Source organism: Marmota monax, unplaced genomic scaffold (assembly GCF_021218885.2).
Source record: "Marmota monax isolate L192 unplaced genomic scaffold, Marmota_monax_Labrador192_F-V1.1 WCK01_AAM20220418_F8-fsc00197, whole genome shotgun sequence".
NCBI lineage: Eukaryota > Metazoa > Chordata > Mammalia > Rodentia > Sciuridae > Marmota > Marmota monax.
In genome coordinates, this window is record NW_026694815.1 from 2,977,217 (window position 1) to 3,001,954 (window position 24,738).

Genomic DNA, 24,738 nt, shown 5'->3' on the forward strand with positions numbered 1-24,738 from the left:
GAATGGTCCTTTAGCAAGGATGAACAGTTGCACATACACAGCTTTCTGTGAAGAAGTTCACTAAAAAGTGGTAATCCCATGTGAAAAGTATAAAAAATAGGAAAATAAGAAGTTTAAATAAGTATATGTTAAACATGCACTAAATTAATATTTTAATTGAACGCTATTCCAATAAAGTATTTTTAAAAGAGCAATTAAGTTTTTAAAAAACTTTAGTCTGTAATTAAGATAAAAATAGCCAAAAATTCCATAACAGAAAAATGAGAAATCCACAACTCAAGAACAACAAACCAAACAATTCAATTTAAAAATGGGCAAAGGACTTGAACAAACATTTCTCCAAAGAAAATATACAAATGGCCAACGGGCACACTCAAATATACTCATCATCACTAGTCATTAGGGAAATGCAAATCAAACCACAATGATACAACCTCACATCCATTAGGACAACTATTATAAAAAACAACAAGTATTGGCAAGAATGTGGAGAAAGTAAAACCACTGTACATTGTTTATAGGAATACGATAGGGTGTAACTGCTATGGAAAACAGTGTGGCGGTTCTCCAAAGAATTAAACATGGTGTTTCCATATGATCCAGCAACTCCGCATCTATACGTACAACCAGAATGAAAGCAGGGATTTGAACTGGTATCTGAACGCCCAATCCCAAAGCTGCATTACTGACAATAGCCAAAAGTGGAACCAACTCAGAGAGTTCACAAAGAGAGGAATGAACAAAACGTGGTACATAAATACAATGGATTATTATTCAGCCTTTAACAAGAGGGAAATTTTGATGTATGCTACACACCTGCATGATCCTTGAAGACACAATGCTAGGTTACCTATGGTAGTTACAAAAGTACGAATATTGTAAGACCCCCCTTTTCAAATCACAGGGACAGAAAGCAGAATGTTGGATGCCAGGGGTTGGGAGAAGGAGAAACTTGGAGTTATGGTTTAATGGATACAGAATTCCAGTTGAGGCAGATACAAAAAGTTCTGAAGATGGACAGAGCACAACAATATGACTGTCCTTACTCCACAAAAAAACAGCATATTTTTTAAAAGGCTAAAATGGCAATTCTACATGGTGTAAATTTTACTGTAATCTTCAAAATATATAAAAAGGAATTTGTGCAACTAGTTGATAAGGCATATTATTTAAGCATAAAGTAGTCAATTGTGGGCCTAAAACTGCATTGACAGATTAATAACCTAGTTATTAACAAACATTGACAATATAAGAAGTCAGGATAGGACAAAGGAGATAATTTAAAATCACAAAATGAATTTATTTGTGGTATTAAGATATTTTAATTTCAAAGAGTTAAAATTTGAACTGGACACAGTGGCGCATGCTTATGATACTAACTATTCAAGAGATTGAGGCAGGAGGATGACAAGTTGAAGGCCAGCCTCAGCAACTTAGAGATACCCTGTCTCAAAAACAAAAAGGGCCAGGGGAGACTGGAGATGTAACTCAGTAGTAGAGTATCCTAGGTCCAATCCCCAATACCATAAATTTAAAAATATATATATTAAAAGTTTTGAGAAGCAGTGTAGGGTAATGGTTAAAATTTGGACAATCTAGACCAGATGGACTGGGTTCAAACCCAACTCCAACATGCACTAGCTATGTGCATGTTACCTACTTTCTCTGAATTTCTATTTCCTCTCTGTAAGAATGGGGTGATTATAATTGTACTTACCTCATAGGTCCTTGTGAGAGTTAAAGGAGTTTATAATTTAAAAAAAAAAAAAGAACAGTGCCTGGTACATAATACCATACAAATATTAGCTCCTAGATCTCACCAGCCATCAAAACAAATTAAAATTAGATAAAAAAGTAAAAGGTTTAAAATAAACTATAAAAAATAATTAAATATAGGCCAATCTTCTCTGTGTAGGAAGGTCTTGTTATGCATAAAAACAGGAAAAATTTAGGGAAATGATATATTTGACAGCATAAAAATTTAAATTTTTAAAATCACCACATACAAAATTAAAAGGCATACGGTAAAACAAAGAACAACGACCAGATCAACAAGAATCATATGCTCCCAAAATAAAAGTCAGTAAAAGGAATTTTTTTTTTTTTAAACATAGCCTCAATTTGTCTTACACCTTTCCTGGCTTCCCAATCCCCATCTCCAAGGCTCACATCCTATAGAAAGGTTTAAAAGTCAAATAATTGCTTCCTGACCTTTCTTGATGTTTGGAGGGACCATGTGATCCAGTCTGCGCAGATAAGAGGTAAGAATAAGAGTACTGGGAGGTAAGCTGCTGACCAGGATTTTTCCTCCCTGATAAATGTAGAGAGGCATGTCAGGAGAAAACTCCTACTCTGGGACACCAGGATTGGCTTCAGCCTTTGAACACAGTGGCAAGAAGCTGTTACACATGGAATTCTTAGCAACCATATTTTAACTGAAAAGTCACTGAGATTAGCCAATGGGGGTTGAGGCAGGAGGAGTGGAAGCCCAGAAAGTAGAAAGATGACATTACTCAATCACTGCAGCTGGATCTGCCTGCCTCTAGACTTCCTGTTAGACACGACCTTCAGGCTTAAACCCATTGGGTGGGTTGTCTGTTATCTGCTGCAAACCATGCTCAACTGCCATATTCTGTCTGATACTTACACAGTTGATCCCTTCTTTCTCCTTGAAAGGCTTATTTACTTGGCTTTGAGGATGCTACACTGGACTGATTACCCTCCTATATTCCTGGCCTTTCTTGGTCTCCTTTGTGATTCCTGCTCCTCTTTCCACCCCTTTAAGCTTGGGAGTACCCAAGAGGTACCCCTGACCCACTCCTTCTACACTTACTGTCTTGGTGATCTCATCCACTCTGGTAACTTTATATATCATTTCTTAAAGAGCTTCTTGCCACTGTGTTCATTTGTTGAATCCCAAATGATATTCCTACACCAAACTTCTTCTATGAACTGTCTTTTATATATCTACTATTCATTGATCTCTGTAATTGAATTCCTGATACCCACCCCCTCAATATCCATGTCTGCATCATTCTTTGCCATCTCAGTTAATGTCAGCACCATCTTTCCACTGCTCACACCAAATGTTTATGGTCATCCTTCACTCCTCTCCTCTCTGCTTTCACCCCTCAACCAACCAAGTCCTGTTGGCTTTACCTTTGGCACAATCCTGATCCAAGAAACCAGTATCTTCTGTTGTGATTACAGCGTCTCCTCATTGCTCCCAAACTCACTTCCATTCAACCTGTTCTCAACTATCAGAGGGGATCCTCTCAAAATCTAAGTCAGGTTTAAAGCCAAAGTCCTTATGATGATTTTCAAGACTCTGTGATCTTGCTCTCACTACCTCTCCAACCTCATTTCCCATTTCCCTTTTCCTTACTTCATTCTATCTATTCCTAGGACACATCAGTCAAGCTCCACTTCAGGATCTTTCCTCTTGCTGTGTGCTCTAACTGGAATAGTCTTCATCTAGATATTCACAAAGCTCTGACTCCTTGAAATTATCAAGATGTAATTTCAAGGAGGGAACATTTTTATCTCGTATTCACCTGATCACCTGAATGCCAAGCACCATCAATTAAAATGAGATATCATTTTGCACCTTCTAAACATGAATACTTGGAAAGAGTGTTAGAAATGTCAAAATACTGGCAAGAGTTTCGGAAAAACTCACATGCTCAGAGTAGGAGCATAGACTTATATGCTGCTTCTGGCAGGGAACTTGGCAATGAATCTCAAAGCCTTAAATAAAATTCCCCCACCCAGGATCCATCTAGATGAATGTATCCAGGAATTTATCTAACCAGTTTATGTACTTTCAGAGTTCTTCTATGTGGAGTTGTTAAGTATACTAAAAAATAAACTACCTTAATAGTCAAAACATCTGAAGAAATAAACTGTTCCTACTATGAAGATACAGTTGAATGAGTTACAGTTTGAGTGAGTCCCCCAAAGTAATTGTGTTGAAAACTTAAACTCCAATGCAACATGGTAGGGAGGCGGGGCCTAATGAGAGGTCATGAGGGCCCTGACCTTAGGAGTACACTAATGATATCTTGGGTTAGTTATAGGAGAGTAGGCTTTTACAAAAGTGAGTTGGACCCCATCTGCCTACTTATTCTTGCATGCCCTCTTGCTTTTCTGCCTTCTACCATGAAATGAGGCCAGTGCTAGGATCTTGGACTTCCCAATCTCCAGACTGTGAGTCAAATAAATTTCTATTGTTTATAAATTACCCAGTTGGTAGCATTCTGTTACAGAAATACAGACTAAGACAATAGCACCTTCTCATGATAGAATATTATAGTCATTTAAAACCATGTTACTAAGAAAAATGTAAGAATCTAAGAAAACAGGAACCATACCCTTAAAAAGAAAAATCTGCGAACTAGGTACCTACTGGCTATTAGGCATAGGCTTTTATTTATTTATTTATTCTTTTTGGAGACAAGGCCTGTGTTACTAAGGCTGGTCTCAAAACTCCTGGGCTCAGGTGATCCTCTGGCATAGCTGGGACCACAAGTGCCTGTCACTGTGCCCAGCTAGAAATGAGATTTCTAAAACAGTATAAACTGTCCCCATTAAATGTGTGTAAACATGTGCAAAAAGAAAAAGCACGGAATAGTTATAAATTCTGATGTTGAAAGCTATTTGGTGGTAGTAAGGTGAAGGGTCATTTTTGTTTCTTTTTTCCTTCTGATTTTTCACTTAAAATAACCTGCTGGGAAGCTGGCAGTAGACACTTGACAAATAAGTTCAATCCCCAGTACCAAAATAAATAAATAACTGGAATTGACGAATTCAAGATAGACAAGGGGTAGAATAAGGTTTGCCTTGCTTGGAACGATGCCCCCACGTTCCTTTCATGAACTTAAAAGACCTAAACTCTGTCTTGTCTTTGTTGATCGCCAGAATACTATTCCACGGTGTCCTAACTGACCATCCGCCCTCTTCAGTATTTCTACACATCTGTTCCAACTTGGTCATCAGTCTTCATGTTATACTCTGAATCCTCTATTTCTGCTTCCTGGTACACCAGCCAATTTCTATTTACACACACACACACATACACACACACACACACACAACAAAACCTCAATCCATATGTGTGTTTCTTATGTTTATTTCTGAGGTCTTAAATGTCAGAAAGCATCAACACTAAACCAAGACTGGCCATTACCAATGTAAGGGTATACATCTCTTATAAAATTACATTTATCATATAGAAAGAATTCCATCAAGTTGGTATTCGTAACCTCAGCCTCTTCTGAGATCCCATCGTTTCTCACTGTGTTTTGTTTTCTCATATCATAAAGACAAATGTGATGAGAAGGACTCACCACCCTCCCCCTTTGTCAACGCCCTGAGGGCGGGAACCATGTCTCGCTCTCTCCACAATCCTCCAGTGTCTGGCATAGGACTTGCACAGTATTCACTCTCAATCTGTGAAGTGAATGAATTACTTTCCAGAGCACAGAATTTTAGTAATTCGCTCCATTTCTATATTGTGAAATGTTATTTCAGTATCCCACGTTCTTACCATAGCCAAGATAATACTTTACTAGCAGGATATAAGAAACTGTACTCTGTGTACCCATCACACTGACTTAAATTCCAGGGTAAACTCACAATAGGAAACCACAGCAGCACAGGTGAGTCACAACAAAAACACAGCCAGTCCCAAGAGAGTAGTAATTTGACAGAGAAACAAGAACATTCCACAAAGCAAGGTTTTCACAGTCACTTGAATCACACAGAAGCACAGCACTGAAGGTCAGGACCTGAGGACCTGTTTGTGCCTGGACTTCACAAGAAGTCTAATGCTTTGGGTGCGGATTAACAAAAATAACTTCCTTAGTTACGGGGCTGGGAATTTTCCCACAGCTAAGGGAATGTCTAAACTTCAGAGTATGATAAACCCAGGACTTGGAAGTGCTGCATCCTTTCCCTAGCTACCATGCAAAGATGGACAGGGTCTTCACATGTTCACCAGTGAGTTTATTTTTTGGCAATGATACCAAGAACTGATAAGAACAGAGGATGGGGCTGGGTTGTAGCTCAGTGGAAGAGAATGTGTTTAGCATTCACAAGGTCCTGGGTTCAATCTCCAGTGCCAAAAAAGAAAAATGGTAGAAGGCATTTGGCAAGCTTTCTGACTCATTAGGAGCCAAGATTTGTGGGCAGAGCTCCTCTAAGGAATGAAATCACTGAGATCTCAAGAGTGAGCATCAACTTCCTTTCCTAAGTTTACAAAAGTGAACCAATCAATAAAATCCACAAACTTGTTTGGAAGAAATCATCAGTCCTCAAAAAAGTGAGCTTGAAAATATGCAAGAAGCTACCCAGCCCATTATCTGCTGCTACTTTTAATGTTCACTCTTAAACCTATTTCATCTCCTAGTACATCTCCTTCAACACGCTTCTGCATTCCCCTCTTTATTTCAAAGACATATTTGCCGGGGCAATGGATGCATTCTGACTATTCTGTTGGGCGGGCTGTCATGCTCATCCCTCTTGCTCAAGATTAGCTGTTTTTCCACAGGCTTCCTCAACCTTGCCACATTTTTACTGTCTTAAACCTCAAACACGTACACACCCCTTTGAGGTGCTCTCCAGTCTTCAATACCTTCAAGGTTAACATCCCTCAAGCCAAACCCCTCATTCTCTGGAGAATCTTCTCTTGCTGCTCTATTCTGTATATCACTTTATGATCTCACTATCTACACAGCCATCAGAAAAAGAATGCTGGTGACACTTGGGACCATTCAGATCTTACTGGACAGTATTCCTTCAAAATATCTGAAGTACGTGCTCCACTTTCTATTCCGAAATGCTGGCAGGAATCTTAGAATTCTGTGTCTAGACTACTAGAACTGACTTGCCTCAACCTCCTTAGGGCCATCTCTCACTGACCCCAACACACGTTTTGCTCCAGGCATGCTGACCCTGGCCTCACTGGTCCCCAAACACAATATATACTTTCACAACTCAACATCTGAATCTTTGACAATGCTGGCTATTTTATCTGCAGGCAAACCACCACAGGCACATTCCAAGGCTCCTTTGAATGTCCACACTCTTCTCCAGCCTGTCCTTAGTCTGAGCTGGTGTTGTTCCCTTTACTAAGGGCACACAGTGCTCCTTACAAGTCTCCATTCAAATCAAGTCCAGTGGTGTTCCTAAATATGGGCTGGGTAACAGGTAAAGTGTGCTGAACACAAGAATATAAAAATAACTAAACCTGGACTCTATGCTATGGATCTCACAGGTTAGCAGGAGACAGACATGTAAGAAAATAATTACCACACAGCTTGATATGTCACAAAGGTCAGGGCAGTTCTGCCAAGATCTGAAGCATGAAGAGCCTACATTGTATGATTTGCTTGGACACCCCTTTCCACCCTAACCTCCAATTACTGAGGTTCCTAGGAGAGTATATTGGTTTAATCATGTTTATATCCTGAGTCTAGTAGACTCCCAACATGCAGGCCCTCCAAACGTTTCATGAATGGATAAATAAGGGACTTCATAGTGACATATTAAGCATATTCTATGAGTCATTCCACAGACCAATGTCCACCAGAATCATTACTAAGTGAGAAGTATGTGCATTATCTAGAAAAGATCAAGAATTTAGTGATGTTCAAGAAAAGGGAAGATACTTCTCTCTCAAGTGCCTATAGGGTCCTTGCTTTAGCTTATCTTCTTGCACTTCATCATCTTATATACTAAACATTTTATTTAGTTTATTTTCTGACTTCCCTTACTAGAACTTAAGCTGCCCAGGGGCGAGAAATTGTCTCTCTTGTGCACTTCTTCATTGCCAACACTAAGAATCATTCCTGGCACAAGCAAGCATTCACTGGACAGTTAACATAATGCCCTTTAATGAATAATCCATTCAGATGCAATAATGAAGAAGTAAGTGTGTCAGGGCTGCCACATGCACAGCAAACAGGGGCTAAGAGCACAGATTCTAGGGACAGACTGTCTGGCCCTGTCCCTGTCTCCACCAGTTATCAACTGTGTAACCTCATTAAGCTTTCAAATCTCAAATGCCTCACAGGTAGAGTAGGGGTAATCGTAGTGTCTATTCCTCATGTGCTGTGAGGATTAATTGAGCTCAAGCATTTAAGGGAACATAGGCTAGTGCCTGGCACATCATAAACAGGTTAACTACCATCAGTATGTTTACAGAAAAAAAATCCAGAGACATAATCTAAATGTGTTTTAATTACATACAAATATAGATGCATCTATTAGCAATATATTAAAGATAGCTTTTAGAATAACTTATTGAGTGATAATTTATGATTTCTAGTAATTAATTCTATAAATAGGTGAAAATTCTAATTTTGCTCACTTCCTCTCATATTCTCACTTAAAAAAAGGTTTTAGATACAACAAGAGTTAAAATGATTTTAAATTCCCTTTAACACTAATTTTAAAAAAAAAATCAGTTTGCATAAACCAAGCAAGAAGTTGTACCACTCAGGAGGAGAAAAGAGAAATCTGTAACAATAGACGGGTCATTACACGTTTCAGATATTCCACTGTCCTGCAAGGAATTTATTAACCTGCAACAGACTGAAATAAAACAAGAGTTTACCCATTGTATTTCTCTTTTTCTGGAGAAAGTAAAAGCCGACTCTTTCATGAGACCTTCCTTCCCTTGGGGCCTCTGCCACACCCTCACATATCTATTTGTGTGGCTGAGGCAGGAACATGCAGAGGTCTCCCCAGGCAACAGAAAGACCCACAGGGCAGGGAGGACATTCTGTACCACTTCTGGAATCCTACCTGGCTCAAGGTAGTCACTGAAAAGGCAACTGCATGATTAAGTGGGAAACACACACTCTTAGAATGGAAACCTGCTCAGAACCAGTACTACCTGAAGCTTCGATCCTGACTGTACCTATCCAGGTTACTTACTCAGCAGCACTCACTTTTGATAACCATAGAGAATAATTTATATCATGGAAATTTAGCCAAGGATCTGAAGTGTACCACGGTTTCTAAACCATTCCGTTGAGCTCAAGAATTTTCTTTATTTATTTAGAAACTCACGATCCTACTCACAGTTCTTCTTTAATAATATGAAGGCTGAGAGCTTGGACTCCAGAGTTTACCACTTTGTCTGAATCCCACCTCAGCCACTTCCCAGCTACATAACATCAGAAAAACCCTCCATGGTGGTTTCCTAATCTATAACATGGGAGGAGGCCTCAGAAAATTATTCTGAGTGTTATACGGATTCATAGGTGAAATGATTAAAACAAAACCTGGAACTTGGTATACATTCAACAGCGTGAGCTGCTATTGCTGGCATTATAGAAATAAGTTTTATCATTATTTCATCTTACTTATTTAACTAAGTGTGTTAAAAAATACATACCCCCAAGAAGCCAAAGTACTTTGGATTTGGTTTCTTATAAGCTAACTTAGTCTTATATAAATTTTCCCATTTTGACAAATAAAACAGAAGAGATCCATTCAGTTTAATTATAATTCTTTCTCACATTCATTCTAAATCTTCAAGAAAATGGCTATTTTAACTCTAGGTCTGGTTTTCCACTTAGTTCTCTGAAAGGATTTATTAAAAACCCTGTACTGGCTGGAACATTCCTGCTGCTCACCTTTTCAGCAAAGTAACTTTGTACGAGTACAGTGGATATTCATTTGGTTTCAATTTTCGAATACACAAACACTACATTGTATAAGAAAATAGCAACAGGCTCTCAGTGATCTGAAGGTGCATTGTTTTTGTTCCTTGATTCTTCTGTTCTACTTTTAACTCTGATGATTAGAGTTCCTCTCCCCAACACAAAAACACCTTTCAATTTATTGTGAACATCCAAACAAATAAGTTTTAAAAACATGACAGCATAATCAAGTTAGTCCTTGACTTAGTCTGCTCAGGCAGCCATAACAAATATCATAAACTATTGTACTTTAAATGACAGAAATTTATTTCCTCATGGTTCTGTAGGTTAAGGAGTCTTATTAGCTCATGGTATCAGCTGATCTGGTTCTAGTTGGGACCCTCCTCCTGCCTTAAAGCTGGACACCTTTTCACAAAGTCTCACAGGGTAGAGAGGGAGCCCTGGTGTTTTTCCTCTTCTTATAAGGGCACCAATCCTATCGGCTCAGGGTCTCATCTGTAAGACTTCCTTTAAATCTTCATCACTTCCTTAGTCCCATTAAAATTCATGGCTTCCACATACAAATTTGGGGTGATAAGATTACGTGGTGTATAAGTCTTCTAACCTCTCAACATAAAACTCTAATTCAAATCCATAACATTTCTAGTTACATAAAATTTTCTTTTTTCATATATAGGAAAACCACTAGGTAAATTATAATTTAACTCAGACTAAAAAATTTTTGTTTTCTTGGTACTGGGGATTGAACCCAGGGAAGTTTTACCACTGAGCTATAACCCCAGCCCTTTTCATAATGAGACAGTTGCCAACCCCGGGCTCAAACTTGGAATCTTCATGCCTTGGCCTCCCCAATAGCTGGGATTACAGGCATATACCACTGTGCCCGATCACATTTAAATTTTAAAAATTTGAATGAATAACTTAGTTATCAAGCTCATTGACACAGGATAACCAAAGCTTCAGTAATTTTCCCTGTCCCTTCATAAAACAATACAGATCACTTTTCCCTAAGACAGGACATTATGTAGCACACACTGAAAGGATTCAAAAAATATTTCAGGGTTTAATGGGAATGGTCACCTACCTAAAAGAATTCTACCTTTTAAAATATACCCTGGGTACAGACCTGATTTCTTTTTTTTTTTTTTTTAATATTTATTTTTTAGTTTTAGGTGGACACGATATCTTTATTTTTATGTGGTGTTGAGGATCGAACCCAGCGCCCTGCGTGTGTGCCAGGTGAGCACGCTACCGCTTAAGCAACATCCCCAGCCCCCGATTTCTGAAAAGTGTGTGCACTTAAGTTTTCTGGGATTCAAGCATCATGTGGTTCAGAGAATCCTACTAGTAGCAGCCATGACTCAGAAAATTAGATGAGCTCCAAACTGCACCTAGAAAGATAGGACTACAAAAGCTGAGAGGATCCTAGAGTCCCAAGCTTTACACTCGACAGATGTGAAAGCTGATGGTCAAGGAGGGTAAATGACTTACTGTCTATGGCAGCTCATGGGTGCCAGAGTGATATTAGAACACAGGGCTCCTCACCACAGGCCAGAGTGCCAGTGGCCATAGCTCCACATGCCACCAAGCCACAGGTTCTCCTGACATCCAAATAGGAAGGGAACTCCCCACACCCTGGCAAACACTGTGTGCCTTGTCAGGCAGCAACAGTGAGAACAAGAGCTTTGATCTCTCTCACACCTTGACTCCCAACTCTGGCAATACCCTAAAAACAAGGATCACTGCTTCTCCCATATCCTTTGGCTTCACTTTGTTTTCCTCTCAAACGATGAACACTTCAAGCTGATGGATTCCCCTTTCCTGATCAGCTCTTCTATGGATGGAAATGAAAATGGGCCAGGTGAATCCCTCTTCTTCCCCTCATACCTCTCCATGGGTCTGCTTCCCCAACCTCATAATCTTCACATAATCCATGAATCTAAATAAACATCCCTTAAAACACTTCTGTGCCGTATAGCCTTCTCACACTAGCAGCCTCATGAGAGGATTGGAAAATGAAACTTAAAAATCCTCAACTGTAGTGAAATAAAGAGATCCTCTGGGATTTGGCTGGTTTTATTAGTTTCTGTAAATGTTCTCACATGTGTGGGTACATAATTTTAGAGGCATGTTTCTTTTTAAGACCATTCAATAGCAGTCACTATTTCTACAAGGGAACTTACTTCTATCTGACATGCCTTTAATTTGCTCAGCGTTGTACCTGCAGAAATAAGGGGTGTTCCCTGCAGACCGTGATCAGTCGACTAGAATGGCTGGCAGGCTTTCTGTTTTAGCCTCTGTGAAACAGGGCTTGACTTTTCCATTTCCTGTTCTGGTTTGTAACACAAAGAAATCTGTACATCTGCCAAATTTAGTAAGACACTTAATAGCTATTCTTGAAGCTCTCAAATTTCATCCATCCAATACAGCTTTAAAACTACACCTTCAAAAGTACAAGCCAGCATAGATGAAAGTTCACACCAGAAAAAAGTTCAACTGTTTAGTTGCCCTCATCTCCCTATAAATTTACATAGAGTAATTTTCTACTTGAATTTTACTGAAAGATGTATTCTTTCTTATATGGTGAGGACACTCGATGAATCTATAACATGGAAATACTGTTAAATATTAACCATTTATTTTAAAAAAGTTAATGAAATGACTCATATTTCCAACAGTTACCCAAGTGCATGTATGTATGCATCCTTCTCAATAGCTTGTAGTTTATGTACATGAATCTATCTCCAACTATATTTGTAATGCTCAAAGATAAGGGCTGTATTGTCTTGTTTTGTGATTTTTCCTAAGCATAATGCTGAACCTCAAAAGGCTAAATGTGGGCTGGGATTGTGGCTCAGTGGTAGAGCGCTTGCCTCACACATGTGAGGCACTGGGTTCAATTCTCAGCACCACATATAAATAAATGAATAAAATAAAGGTTCATCAACAACTAAAAATATATAAATATATAAAAAAGCTAAATGCATTCATGACAGAGGTGTTATTGCTGTGACCAAAACTGTCATTCTGCTTTCTGCCAAGTTTAATTCAACATTCAAATAATTCATAAACTGCTATAAGCAGAGCTCAACTACTTTATTCTTACCAGAGGTGGACACACGCCTGATCCTCTGAGGAGATAAGGTTCTATCAGAACTGAGGCTCCGACTGTCACTGTTCCGCCTCAAACAGGAAACAGCAGGCCCCACTTTGCCTTTTGGAGTGGGTGTTTTTCTCAAACTGCAAGAGTCAGGTTTGGATATGTTCCTCCCTGAGGTGGTGGTAGGTTTTGAAGAAGAACCCTAGGGAAAAAAAAATCAATTAAGATTTAATCCAGATCAGAGCTTTTCCATACAATTTCCATGTGTTATTAGCTATATAAAGAAACACTGTCTTAGCAGATTTTCCAGATAAACATTTAATTCTTATTTTTACTATGAAGCAATTAAAACTCTTCACAGCTGACTTTTAATTTCAGCCTGATCTGCTTTTGGACCCACTAGTGAGGTTGTTCTCAAGATCACCCATACCACAAGCGAAATTCACAGCACTGTGTTCAGTCCTTTGCTGGAGAGTTCTCTCTCTAGCATCTGATACTGACCACTCACTCCATCTTTCTTTGGTTTCCCCAACAGAGCTCTTTCCTGCTTTTTCTTCTGGTTCTCTGGCTATTTCTCTGGGTCCTGTTCTGTGCCTTTAAGTGCTAGTCTTCACCAGGACCCAGACTTGGTCCTGTTCTCTTTTCTCACCACATCGTCTCCCCACATGATCTCATCTGCTTGCTGTCTCAACCACCACGTACACACTGGTGCATCCAAAATCCACATGTCCAAGCCAACACTCTCTCCTGACTTGATCCTATATTTAACTCCTATCTGCCCCTCCCCACTTACACCCTTCAGGTACCTCTGATTAACAATAATCCTATTATTGTTGGTGTTAACAGTCCTTATACTATGCAAAATATCATTCTAAATTCTGAATACATGTATCAACTCACTTAGTAATCCCATGATATTGATACTTTATCACACTCCATTTTACTGAAGAACATGAAGCACTTTCTAAAATTAAACTGATTTTACACATTCATCTCAGAACTTATCTCTTCTCATTCACCATACAAGCTTCTTCTGGCTGCTTCCTTTCTTACCTCTTATATCCCTCTTTTCCATCTCCCCTAGAATAAGCCAGCATGGTTTCCCACTAGGATTACTGAAGCTATGTCCTCAGGATCTCTCTGGTCTCACCAGCTTCCCATTCATCTTCCATACCCCGGCCAGGGCAATCTCTCTAAAATTGAAATAGGGTCAGACCTATTTCTACCCCTACCTTCCAGAAAAAAAAAATCAACTCTTTTTTTAAGATACATCAAGCCCCTTCTAATATGGTAGCCCCTTCCATGCTCTTCAGCTTATGTCCAAGCACCCCAGCTCCATCACGCCCACTTATCTGGAGGCCCCCAAGTCAGAATATCTTCTTGTATTTCTTCATCTTTATATATGGTATCCCCTCCACCTAGAATATGTGCCTTCTACATTCTGGCAGTGATTCAACTACATCTCCTCCAGAAAACTTGATAATTCTCCCCACTGACCACACCCTCCTTCCTCTCCTACAACACAGGAATCTATTTATTTTCCCAGCTTTGTATTTAACATGCCCTTCTAACTTACTTTTTAACATTCCCCACTGCACTAGGTACTACGTTTGGGCAGGGGCTATGTCCTTTACATCCTACCAGCTGCCACCATATATGTGGCACACAGTAGGAACCTAATAAATGTTTCCATTCTACATTCAGGAAATGGGAGTCAAGCCTTACTCAGAGGACACATGCCAATGCTGTAAACTACCATCTGTGTTCTGCCTTCACATAAAGAAAAACTGAGCAATGCAGAGAGGTCATTTTGCAGTGAATGATGGAGCTAGAATTTGAAACGACTTCAGAATCCATGCTCTTAATTCAGTGTTACATACTCCCACTTGGACCCTTCTTTATTTAGTAAATCATAAAGATAATTTCCAATAGAGATACTAAAGCCCTATGCTGATGGCTGTCAGATCCAAACACCAGGTGAACTCAGTGCTAACTTATAGACCAATATCCCAAGGAAACAGCTGCAGGTCAGGTTCTGAGATAGGAGAACAATACTAAATTGGCCAGGAGAAGCAGGGGAGAGTAGCAGACACACTCTTATCTTCTACCTCTACCTTAAAGCTGGCTGACCAAATCCCCCAGAGCAACTTTCTTCTAAAAAGTAAAACAAACTTCTCATCAATTTGCAAAAGTGAATCTTATCTTGCCTTTCAGAGCCAACACTCCACAAAAGCCCTGTGATGTATATAACAGTGAGAGGACCTGAATTTGAATTTCCATTTTTCTACTTAGCAGCTTTATGAGTTTTAAATAACCTCTTACACAATTGCCTAGTTGTTACTGGGAAGAATAAATGACAATGTATGTGAAGCACCTGAGCACTACTGGGAAAATTAAATGACATAACATACATACACGGTGACTGAGCCAAGTGCTTGGTTCAGAGCAGACACTGAATAAATATCAATTCCTTTCCTTTTAGACACTTCACCACTTCTAACACATAATCACAATTGCATAACTTCTTCAATGGGAAACTGCACTTCACACTTTGTATCAAAATAAAATTCCCTCTTCCAAATAAGAACCTTTCTGAAGTTTCAGATAAACCCTGACCACCCAACAGCTTATGAGGTTGTAGACAGCCTCGAGTCAACTAATTTGGCCCACAGAGCATACTGAAAATTAACATCCCTCCAGGACTCTCTTCACAGACCCTGGGCAAGCAGAGCCCTTGGAGAGTGCTGAAGTCACCCACAAACGCTGCAGGTGACTAAAGTACACAGCCAGAGTCACCCAATCAGCTTTCAGATCCAAGCACCTTCCCTTCCAGACATGTGGATACTGGAGAGGCGAACTAATGAAATCAAAGGGCACCATGCTTAAGACAGGGTCATGGAAACAGAGTGAGTTCTTTACAGCAGTCCATAAGTACCAGCACTGCAGAGAACGTAGGACTGTCCTTCAGGACTCATATCTAATTATGAATCCTAATTGCAGGATTCTGAAGGTGAAAAGCACCTCATCTCCAAGATGTACCGGGATCCCTTTCAACCTGAGGATCCTATTACCTTACTTGAATACTGCATCATGGGCCTGAAAAACATGCTTTCATTCTGCATGGGGGAAAATATAAGGTTAAGACTGAATGCATAAATCTGGAAAAAAAAATCCTCTAGCTTCAAAAGTATATAACCAATTTATATTCAAGGTAAATATTTAAAGAAACTTTACACCAGTTTTTCTGGAAGCCAGGGAGAGATATGAAATAAAAGTATCCCATAAATCAAGAAGAAATAAGTGTTCCATTTCTATGTATATCAACAAACATCAAATTAAAATTATAGATTGGAATCAAGATGTTACTGCAATTTAATTTAGCAAAATATTACAATTAGAAATGATATGTTCAGTTTGATAAATTTTTAAAAATTGTTAGTTGTCGATGGACCTTTATTTTTATTTATTTGTTTGTTTATATGTGGTGCTGAGAACTGAACCTAGAGCCTCACACATGCTAGGCTACAACCCCATTTCTGATGTTTAAAAAAAAACTTTTTTAAACAAAAACAAACAAAAAAAAGCTTTTAAACAAACCATCTGTTACAAATCTGTGGTATACCATGCTTCCTAACAGATCTCTAAACTGACACAGCTGAAGAGTATCTTCAGTCTTTCTTAACCTTATCACCTAAAATAAGCTTATAATTTCCTCCTTGTGGCCCCCATGTACCCTTAAAACTCCTCTGAAACAGCCCATCAGCACCTGACCACAGTACATATTTCATCCCTCTTACATATGAGCCCTCCAAAGGACAGGCTGTCTGTGTTATGTCCACCTTCCTCCCCTGCACCCAGTTCCACTCCTGGCCCCAGGGACAGACACCCAAGGACAGCCTGCATGGGGCTGAAAATACACATGTCCCCACAGCCAAAAATAGGCCTGAGGACAAGTACATAACCCCAACAGTAGCCTGTCAAAGTGTTTTCAAAACTCAGAAAACTAAAGTCTTCATACTGTTGCCAAAATATATGCAAGTTTATAGAAAAATAATCTTTGAACTTCACGTGAGTTCTTTATTTTTTTTTTTAAATGGACTGATCTAGTCCCCCTAAGTATTTGTTACTATAGGAAATATGCTGCTTGTTCACTAAACACAAATAAAATGGATTTTATTTATTTCATATACCAGAAATCAATACATTAGGTATGCAAGAGACCTTAGAAATCTACTAGCCCAATCCTTTGACCTTTGAGTCCACAAAAATTACTTTCCCAAAGTTACATTAGCTTGTCAGAGACAGAATCAAGAATCACATCCTTGTTCACAGGAGAGAGGTCTACTCCCCAGAGGTAGGTCCTCAATAAAACATCAAGAGTTACTCTTATGTTTACTAGCACTCCCTAGCTATTTCTTAGTGTAGGTCAAGATATCTGAAAGTTTATAAACTATTTTCAGAAAAATAAATACCTAATGTAATCAGGTTATACTTTAACTTCAAATAACCAATTATAGTAAAATATTAACTTGTTCTTTTAACACACTATCAAAAGGAACATTGATATTCAATACAAAATACTGAAATGGAGGATTTTTTTCAACATGCAGGTTTGTTGTATTTATGACCTACTCACTCTAGTATGTATTGTCAGACAAAACAAAGAATTAACACCTGAAAGCATATTTGCACACCTCGTTATGCCATATTATTGGATATTAGTGGACCAATATTGCTAATAGACCCCAGTTTTTTCCACCACTCCTGAAGCACACAAAAGCTTTCACTTACCAAAAACAGGGAACCGTATTCAAAAGTCTGATTCATAACTTCCTTTTTTAGCTCTTGTTTTTCCATAGGTGTCCTATTTTCTTTTTCACCCTTCTTTTCAGGGCTAATCCCATTGATGTTGGAGACATATGTCAAACATTCAGCACTTTCCATTTCGACAGGGAGTATGCCTTTCATCTTCTCAAAAAGCACAGCTACAGACTGGGTCTCACATGCTGCATTACAAGAACTTGCTTTGTCAACATCTTCCTGATTCGATTTCATGGCAGATGTTGTTCTTGGAACCCTGTGTGAAGCATTTTTAGAATGAGTTGTAACATGTACAGCCTGGCCAGTAATGAGTTTATTAAACTGCTGCTTGTGTGTCTTGTTAATTAGGATTTCTGCTTTTGTGTCTGAGTTCAAGTCAGATCTTGGTGTTTTGCTCAAAACTGTCAACTGCCTTGTGGAAGACACTGTTGAGGGGGATGAGACACTATTCAACTGAGATTTGGGTGTGACCTTTGGTACCGCAGGATCTTTGGACTGCAACACAGGTCTAGACATAACTTTTGCTTTGACATTCTTGAAATTTGGTCTTGGGTAACTTATAATTTCAGTTTTTCTAACCTTGCTACCTACAGAGATATTCGTTTTGGTGGCTAATTTTCCTAGGCTAGGCTTAGACATGTTCATAGGTGTCCCCTTGGATTTTGGCAAATTTTTAAGGTCTCGATGACTCTTCTCCATTTTATTATATTCCTCTGTTGCTTCAACAGGCGAAATAGTAAAGCTTGCATTTGTGCGTTCTAGGATGGGCGTTGACATGCAAACTGTGTTATTTGTGCTAATGATCATATCACTTGCATCCCAAGTCAGTTCCAATGATGAAACCATCTTTTGTCCTGGTGAGCTACTTAATATCAGTTCTACACCATTATTTTGGGTTCCCAAATCCTTATCATTGGAAGCAATTTGTCGATCATCGGTCACAGTGAAGTTGTGCTCCGAGTTCAGCACTTGGGCTTTATTTTTATCAAAAGCTGGCACCAGTAAAGGGCATTCATCATCAATAACACAATCGGACACTGTTTCTCTTAGATTTTTGCCCATTTCCTTTTCACCATGTGAGCTTTGTGAATGTGTCTTACTATTTGGTTCATCTTTAGAGAAACAATAGAACTCTTGTAATATAGACCCATTGGGGACTTCTATGCCATCGGAAACTGGTGTTAGTGCTTGTATCTCTTTTTCTCCAACTAGTCTTTGCTGTGACCCATCTGTGTACTCACTGGTGACCTTTCCTAAAGAATACTGACACTGATTTCCAATATCTGGAACAACATCTGTTTGCATTACCATGTCAGAAAATGCTGTATTTGAGGCCTCTGATGATGTGGCTTGAGGGTTTTCAAAGATCTCTTTATTATAATTAATTTCTCTCATATGCATTTTGTCAAAATGGGACGATGTCCAAGTGGAACAGGATACAGAAGATGTATTTCCACTTCTCATACAGGTTGGTTGAGGTCTTCCAGAGGTGTGCAAAGACTGACTCTTTTCACTGACATGATGTGTGATAAAAGTGCAATCAACTTTATTCACTTGTGTGTCAAAGGTTTTGTTTAACTCCAAGGCAGTAGCATAGTCTGAACAATTCAAATCATCATTAGATTTCCACATGAAAGGCAGAGATGGCTCAATACTCTGGTCCTGATCTGCTTCTAAGGAATGACAATCGCTGTGCTGGTATTTGGGCTTCTCTGTATTTATAAGTGCAGAAGACAGACATGTGGGATCTTCATGTGTTTCCAATACCCGCTTACTAATGAAATCACTTGACTTTTGGTGATCGAGTACTTCAACACATTGGTAGTTTGAAAAAATACTTTCATCGTTGTCCACAGAAGGGTCCATTTCATAATCGACCACCATGTCCTCTAGGTTGGGAGAACTCCAATTCACATGACTGGTTGAAGAGTTTCGGGTAGATGGCGATTTTTGGTTGTATGCATACCTATTTCCATTTTTATCGCTGAAAAATAAGGAATGCGATTCATCTTCTGGTTTATCATCTGAATTATCATCATTCATTCTGGATATTGACATTAAACCTCTTCCATTTTATTTCTTCAATTCTTCTCAAATGAGAGGGAAGGAAAAATATTTGCCAGCCTCTAACTTTTCAGCACAGTTGGAAGTTTTTCAGTTTAAGATGCTTCAAAGGTGAAATGATTTGTTGCTCCCTGGAAGAAATAAAATGTTTAACACAAGTAAATATTAGAAAAATTAATGTCACCCCTCGATTAATTTCAATCACTTTTTTTTCCCACATTTAGAATCCACCACTTTTAAATATGTGAATAATTAAGATATTGTTAGCTAATTGTCTATCCCCTTTCAAAGTTTTGGGGGATTTTTTAGTAGGAACTAGGCAACAGAATGGAAAGTAGAGATACTGCTAAAATCCCTGGGACACACATCACAATTGATATGCCTCCTCCCTACTCGTAGCAATGCTACCTTGTCATAAGAAGAAAGCTAAGTCTGGCAAAGTTTTTCCTTCTTGTTGGTTGACAGAGTGACCATTCATTTGAACTTGCCTAAGACAGTCCCAACTTCTGTCCTTAGTCCCAGCATAATTCATAATAGTGTCCCTTTCTCAGAAGAGCCCCCTACCATTTCCAAGGAGAATGATGACCAGACAGACCACATGGGCCCAGCAAATGAGCTAAAGATCAAGGAAGGTTTAAGGAATTCACATTTCTCTTTCCTCTCCTTCCACTTCTGTCTTAAACATATGCCATTTTCAAACTGAAGCGGGAAGAAGTTGTCGATTCTTTTCTTTTTTTTTTGGTAATGGGCACTTAAACACTGAGCCACATCCCCAGTCCTATTTTGTATTTTATTTAGAGACAGGGTCTCACTGAGTTGCTGAATGTCTGGCTAAGTTGCCGAGGCTGGCTTTGGACTCACAATCCTCCTGGCCTCAGCCTCCTGAGCCACTAGGATTACAGACTTGCGCCACTGAGTCCAGTGAAGTTGTTGATTCTTAAAAATTAAAGTGGTACTCTACTGGAAGTTCCTTAAAATTTTAAGCAGAGAGTTACTATATGTTTACACTGACCTGTGTTTCTCCAAAATCCACAGGTTAAAGCCTAATACCCCCACCCCAATATGTGACTATTTTGGAGATGGGGTCTTAAGGAGGTAATTAAAATTAAATAAGATCATAAGAGTGAAACACTTATCCAAGAGAACTGGTGCCCTGCTGAGAAACCAACACCAATACACTCTCTATTTCTGACCCCTTATGTCAGGACACGGCAAGAAGCAAGTTGTCTATACAGAAGGAAAGGAGCTCTCATAAGAAACCAAATCCTGATAGAACCTTGCTTAATCTGGGACCAGCTTACAGAACTGTGAGAAAATAAATTTCTGTTATTTAAGCCACTCAGTTTATGATATTTTGTTATGGCAGCCCTAGCCGACAAAGATTTCATATGACCCAGCAACTTTACTCCTAAGTCTGTATTAAAAGAAATAAAAACATGTCCACACAAAAACTTGCAAACAAATGTACATGATTCTTAATAGAAGTATTATTTATAATAGCCAAAAAGCAGAAATAATCCACCTATCCATCAACTGGTGAACAGACAAGAAAATGTTGTATATGCATACAATAGTATTCTTGGGCACAGAAAGGAATACAACATTGATTCATACATACTACAACATGGACATGTGTTACATGAAAATATTATAGTAAGTGGAAAAAGTTAGTCATAAAAGACTATTATGATATTATTTACATGAAATGTCCAGAATAGGCAAATCTATCCAGATAGAAAATAGATTAAAATGGTTCAATCCCTAATACAAAAAAAAGAAAGAAAATAGGTTAGTGGTTCTCTAAGGCTGAGAAAGGATAGAAGAAAGGGAATGAAAAGTGGCTAAATGGGATGTTTCTTTTGGGGGAGTGAAAAGTTCCAAAATTAGATTTTGCTGATAACCGCACAATGCTATGAATATACTAAAAACTATTAAATCATGCACTTAAAGTCTTAGAAGCACCCATAAGAGCTTTCAAATCCTGTGATTTTTTGAAAATAACTAAAATTTCACTATGCTTTTTAATCAAATTAATGTGCTTAAGAAAGATCCGAATGTTCAAAGTTGAACTACAATCACTCAAATCACTCATTCAGATACACATCCACTTGAACTGACTTTCTCATCCTAATAATCAATGTCAGCCAAATGTCATGGTGCTGTTGTGAATAAAATATCCATGAAGGGGGAAAATGACACTCTGTGTGAGATCTATAAATTTTTGAATTAAGAGATCTCATTTTTCCCTTTTGCAATCTTTCTCTGTATTGAAACTTCAGTGACCTGAATAAAAAGAATAAAATCAGAATAAGAGCCATGAAGAACTCAAAGATCAGTATCTTCTCTAACAGTGCTTTGTGTGTTTCTGGCCATGAATCCTGAAACCAACTTAAATGGGATTTTAAAAAAGGCTGCAATGTTTATCTCAACAGTGCATGTGTGCATGCACAAAAACACAGATTCTAAACTCCTAATCCTAAAATAAGGGCTTTGTTATTTATACACCGATGGAAAACACAAATTAGTCAACTATTTTCACCAGATGACTCTTCAATTAAAAGAAATCACTGGAGCAATATTTTTATTAGCTAGGACCTTCATAAAAACTTTCATGAAACACAAATTAACATTTTAAATTCTCTGTTATAAAATATACTGAAGCTGAATGTTCAAATTAAGAAGTACATTTACTCCCTTTTGGGTTTACAAGTATGGAGTATAATTTCAAAAGCATTAAAATATGTTACACCTTTCAGCTTCCAGGAAGATGGATCCTCATTCAAATGATGCTGGTAGAAGCAAACATGAGCAAAGAACATTACAAAAATAAGTATTATTCGCCTTTATAAACAGGGTCCTTAGATTCAATTAATGGAATTTTTGTTATCTAAGCTCTCCTTCTTCCAAAGTACATAAAAGATGATTTAAAAAAATACAACCTGTTTTAAACTGAATAAAGTAAACTGTTCATATGTCAAAGCATTTTATTTAAAAAATACACACATAATAGGATAAATTATACCACCAGTCCCATGCCATTTGATATTTGTTTCCAGTTTCTCTTTATAAATAGCCCTAATCTTTTTTCAATCTTTGATTTGTGCTCATTTCCTTTAGAAAATCTTCTTGGAAATAAAAGCATTAATGAGTCAAAGGGCATGATTATTTTAAGGTTTTTGACATAGTTTATCAAATTGGTAAATAAAAAAGTCAAGATTTTTTATAATGTATGTATTAATATATGTGGATATATTAATATATGTGGATATAGATATAATCTGAGTTCCATTTTTAAACCTCATGCATTTTGTTCAGCATGGTATCACAAGCATTTTTATAAAGACCATGAAATTCCATTAAAGTTAAGACTAAATGTTGCAGATTTACCAAAAAAAAAAATCAATAGTTTATGTAGAGTAACATGAAAATAAACCCATCAACCATTCCACTTTCAGATGATATTTAGTATATTTGGGCTTATTTTTTTAATTCACAGAAACAAATTTCAAGTGGGTTAGCAAAGCTATTTTAAACAAACACAAAAATGAATTTGGAAGATATACTTAAGGAGAATTTTGATATGGCATATTTACAGAAGTATTTTCTGTCTTTTAGATAAAAGAATTAGTGATACAGAGATCTGGATACCAAAGTTTCTGTAGTTAACCTTATCAGTTCCAGGATTGGTTAAAAGATCAACTGCACCATTCACTTTAGAAAACAATGCCTTGACTCACCATTACCATGAAGATAAAGACATAATCAGGAAAGGGCTGACCAGCCTTTCCAGTTTGTTGAAAGCTGGCCATCTGCCTTAGGATCAACCTCATTCCTCTCCTGCTTTAAAAAATAACACCTCAGCTTCCACCCACCATGAGCTAGACATATATTCTTTGAATTAATCTCACCTGGTTAAAGTTTTCATATACCTATGGTTGCAATATAATTTACCTCAAAAAAAAAAAAAAAAAGACAAAGTTACTGTCTTGGAAATATTTTTATCAAAGCAAAAGCAGAAAGAAAAAGGAGAGAGAAAGAAAGAAAAATTTGCAACAAATCATTCTCACCATAAAGGATAAATTCTCAACTTTCAGTAGCACTAAAAGAACAAAGTATAATGATCCGGTTTCCTTTTAAAGAGAATCTTTTTTTTTCACTTAATGTTTTTTTATTTATATGTGACAGCAGAATACATTACAATTCCTATTACACATATAGAGAATCTTTGGGGAAAAAAGATCTTTTTTGAGAGAATTCTGGATGAGAGCTATTCTGCAATAATTCAAATTTTGGCATACGATATAGCAAATCCTCTTGAATAAAAAGATTATCAAAATGTGTATTCCCATAATGATTTATAAGGTTCAAAATTGGTACCCAGGTATTAAAAGAAATGATCAAAGAATTACTAGTATAAGTTCTAGGATAGAATTTTGATACCTTTGAAGAAAAACAATATAGGTAATAATAATTTAGGTTCCTCTCCAAATTTTAGCTTTAAAAAATGACTTTTTATTGCCCAGAGATAAAAATTACATTATTTCTTATAGTGAATAAATACATCTGAAAAATTGAATCATTATCATGTTAATTAGATCATAATTGAATCCATTATCTATCATATGAATGCTGGAAGAAATTTTAGAAATCCAATTCAGACTTCATTTTACAAATGAGGAAACCTCTGGGGAATAAACTACACATGGTGGCCAAATTAGTCATTAGCAGGTTTGTGTCAGGTTATACAACAGATGTGTCTTATTGTAGCAATTGAGGCTTATATAACAGCCCATATCTGCTACATCTTCCTATGACCCATCATGTCTAGCTCTGTAATTTGAACATTCATAGGATCAAACTTGCTGTACAATGTGATAATTATGAAAATGAAAAAAAATTATTTCTAAAAATCAAACATAAAACTAGCTTCATTATCTGAGGCTGTGGCTCAGTAGTAGCGCATTTCCCTGGCATGTGTGAGGTACTGGGTTCAATTATCAGCACCACATATAAATAAATAAATAAGATAAGATAAAGGTCTATCAACAACCAAAAAAAATATTTAGGAAAGCTGGCTTCAACAAT

At 37.7% G+C, this 24,738-nt stretch overlaps 1 protein-coding gene and 1 long non-coding RNA gene across 6 annotated transcripts in view; one reads left to right on the plus strand and one right to left on the minus strand.

Moving 5' to 3' along the window:
* The window catches only part of Mtus1 (microtubule associated scaffold protein 1), a 141,980-nt gene that overhangs the window by 73,277 nt on the left and 43,965 nt on the right, over positions 1 to 24,738 (minus strand). For all 4 annotated transcript variants that reach the window (XM_046425956.2, XM_046425957.2, XM_046425955.2 and 1 more), the window contains exons 2-3: positions 17,560 to 19,784; positions 12,775 to 12,970 (exon numbers count right to left, since the gene is read on the minus strand). In XM_046425956.2, coding sequence (XP_046281912.1) covers positions 12,775 to 12,970; positions 17,560 to 19,647 — 2,284 coding nt within the window. In that variant the 5' untranslated portion in view covers positions 19,648 to 19,784. The remainder of the gene's footprint in view (positions 1 to 12,774; positions 12,971 to 17,559; positions 19,785 to 24,738) is intronic.
* The window catches only part of LOC124080105 (uncharacterized), a 101,965-nt gene that overhangs the window by 8,669 nt on the left and 68,558 nt on the right, over positions 1 to 24,738 (plus strand). The gene's annotated exons all lie outside the window — the stretch shown is intronic.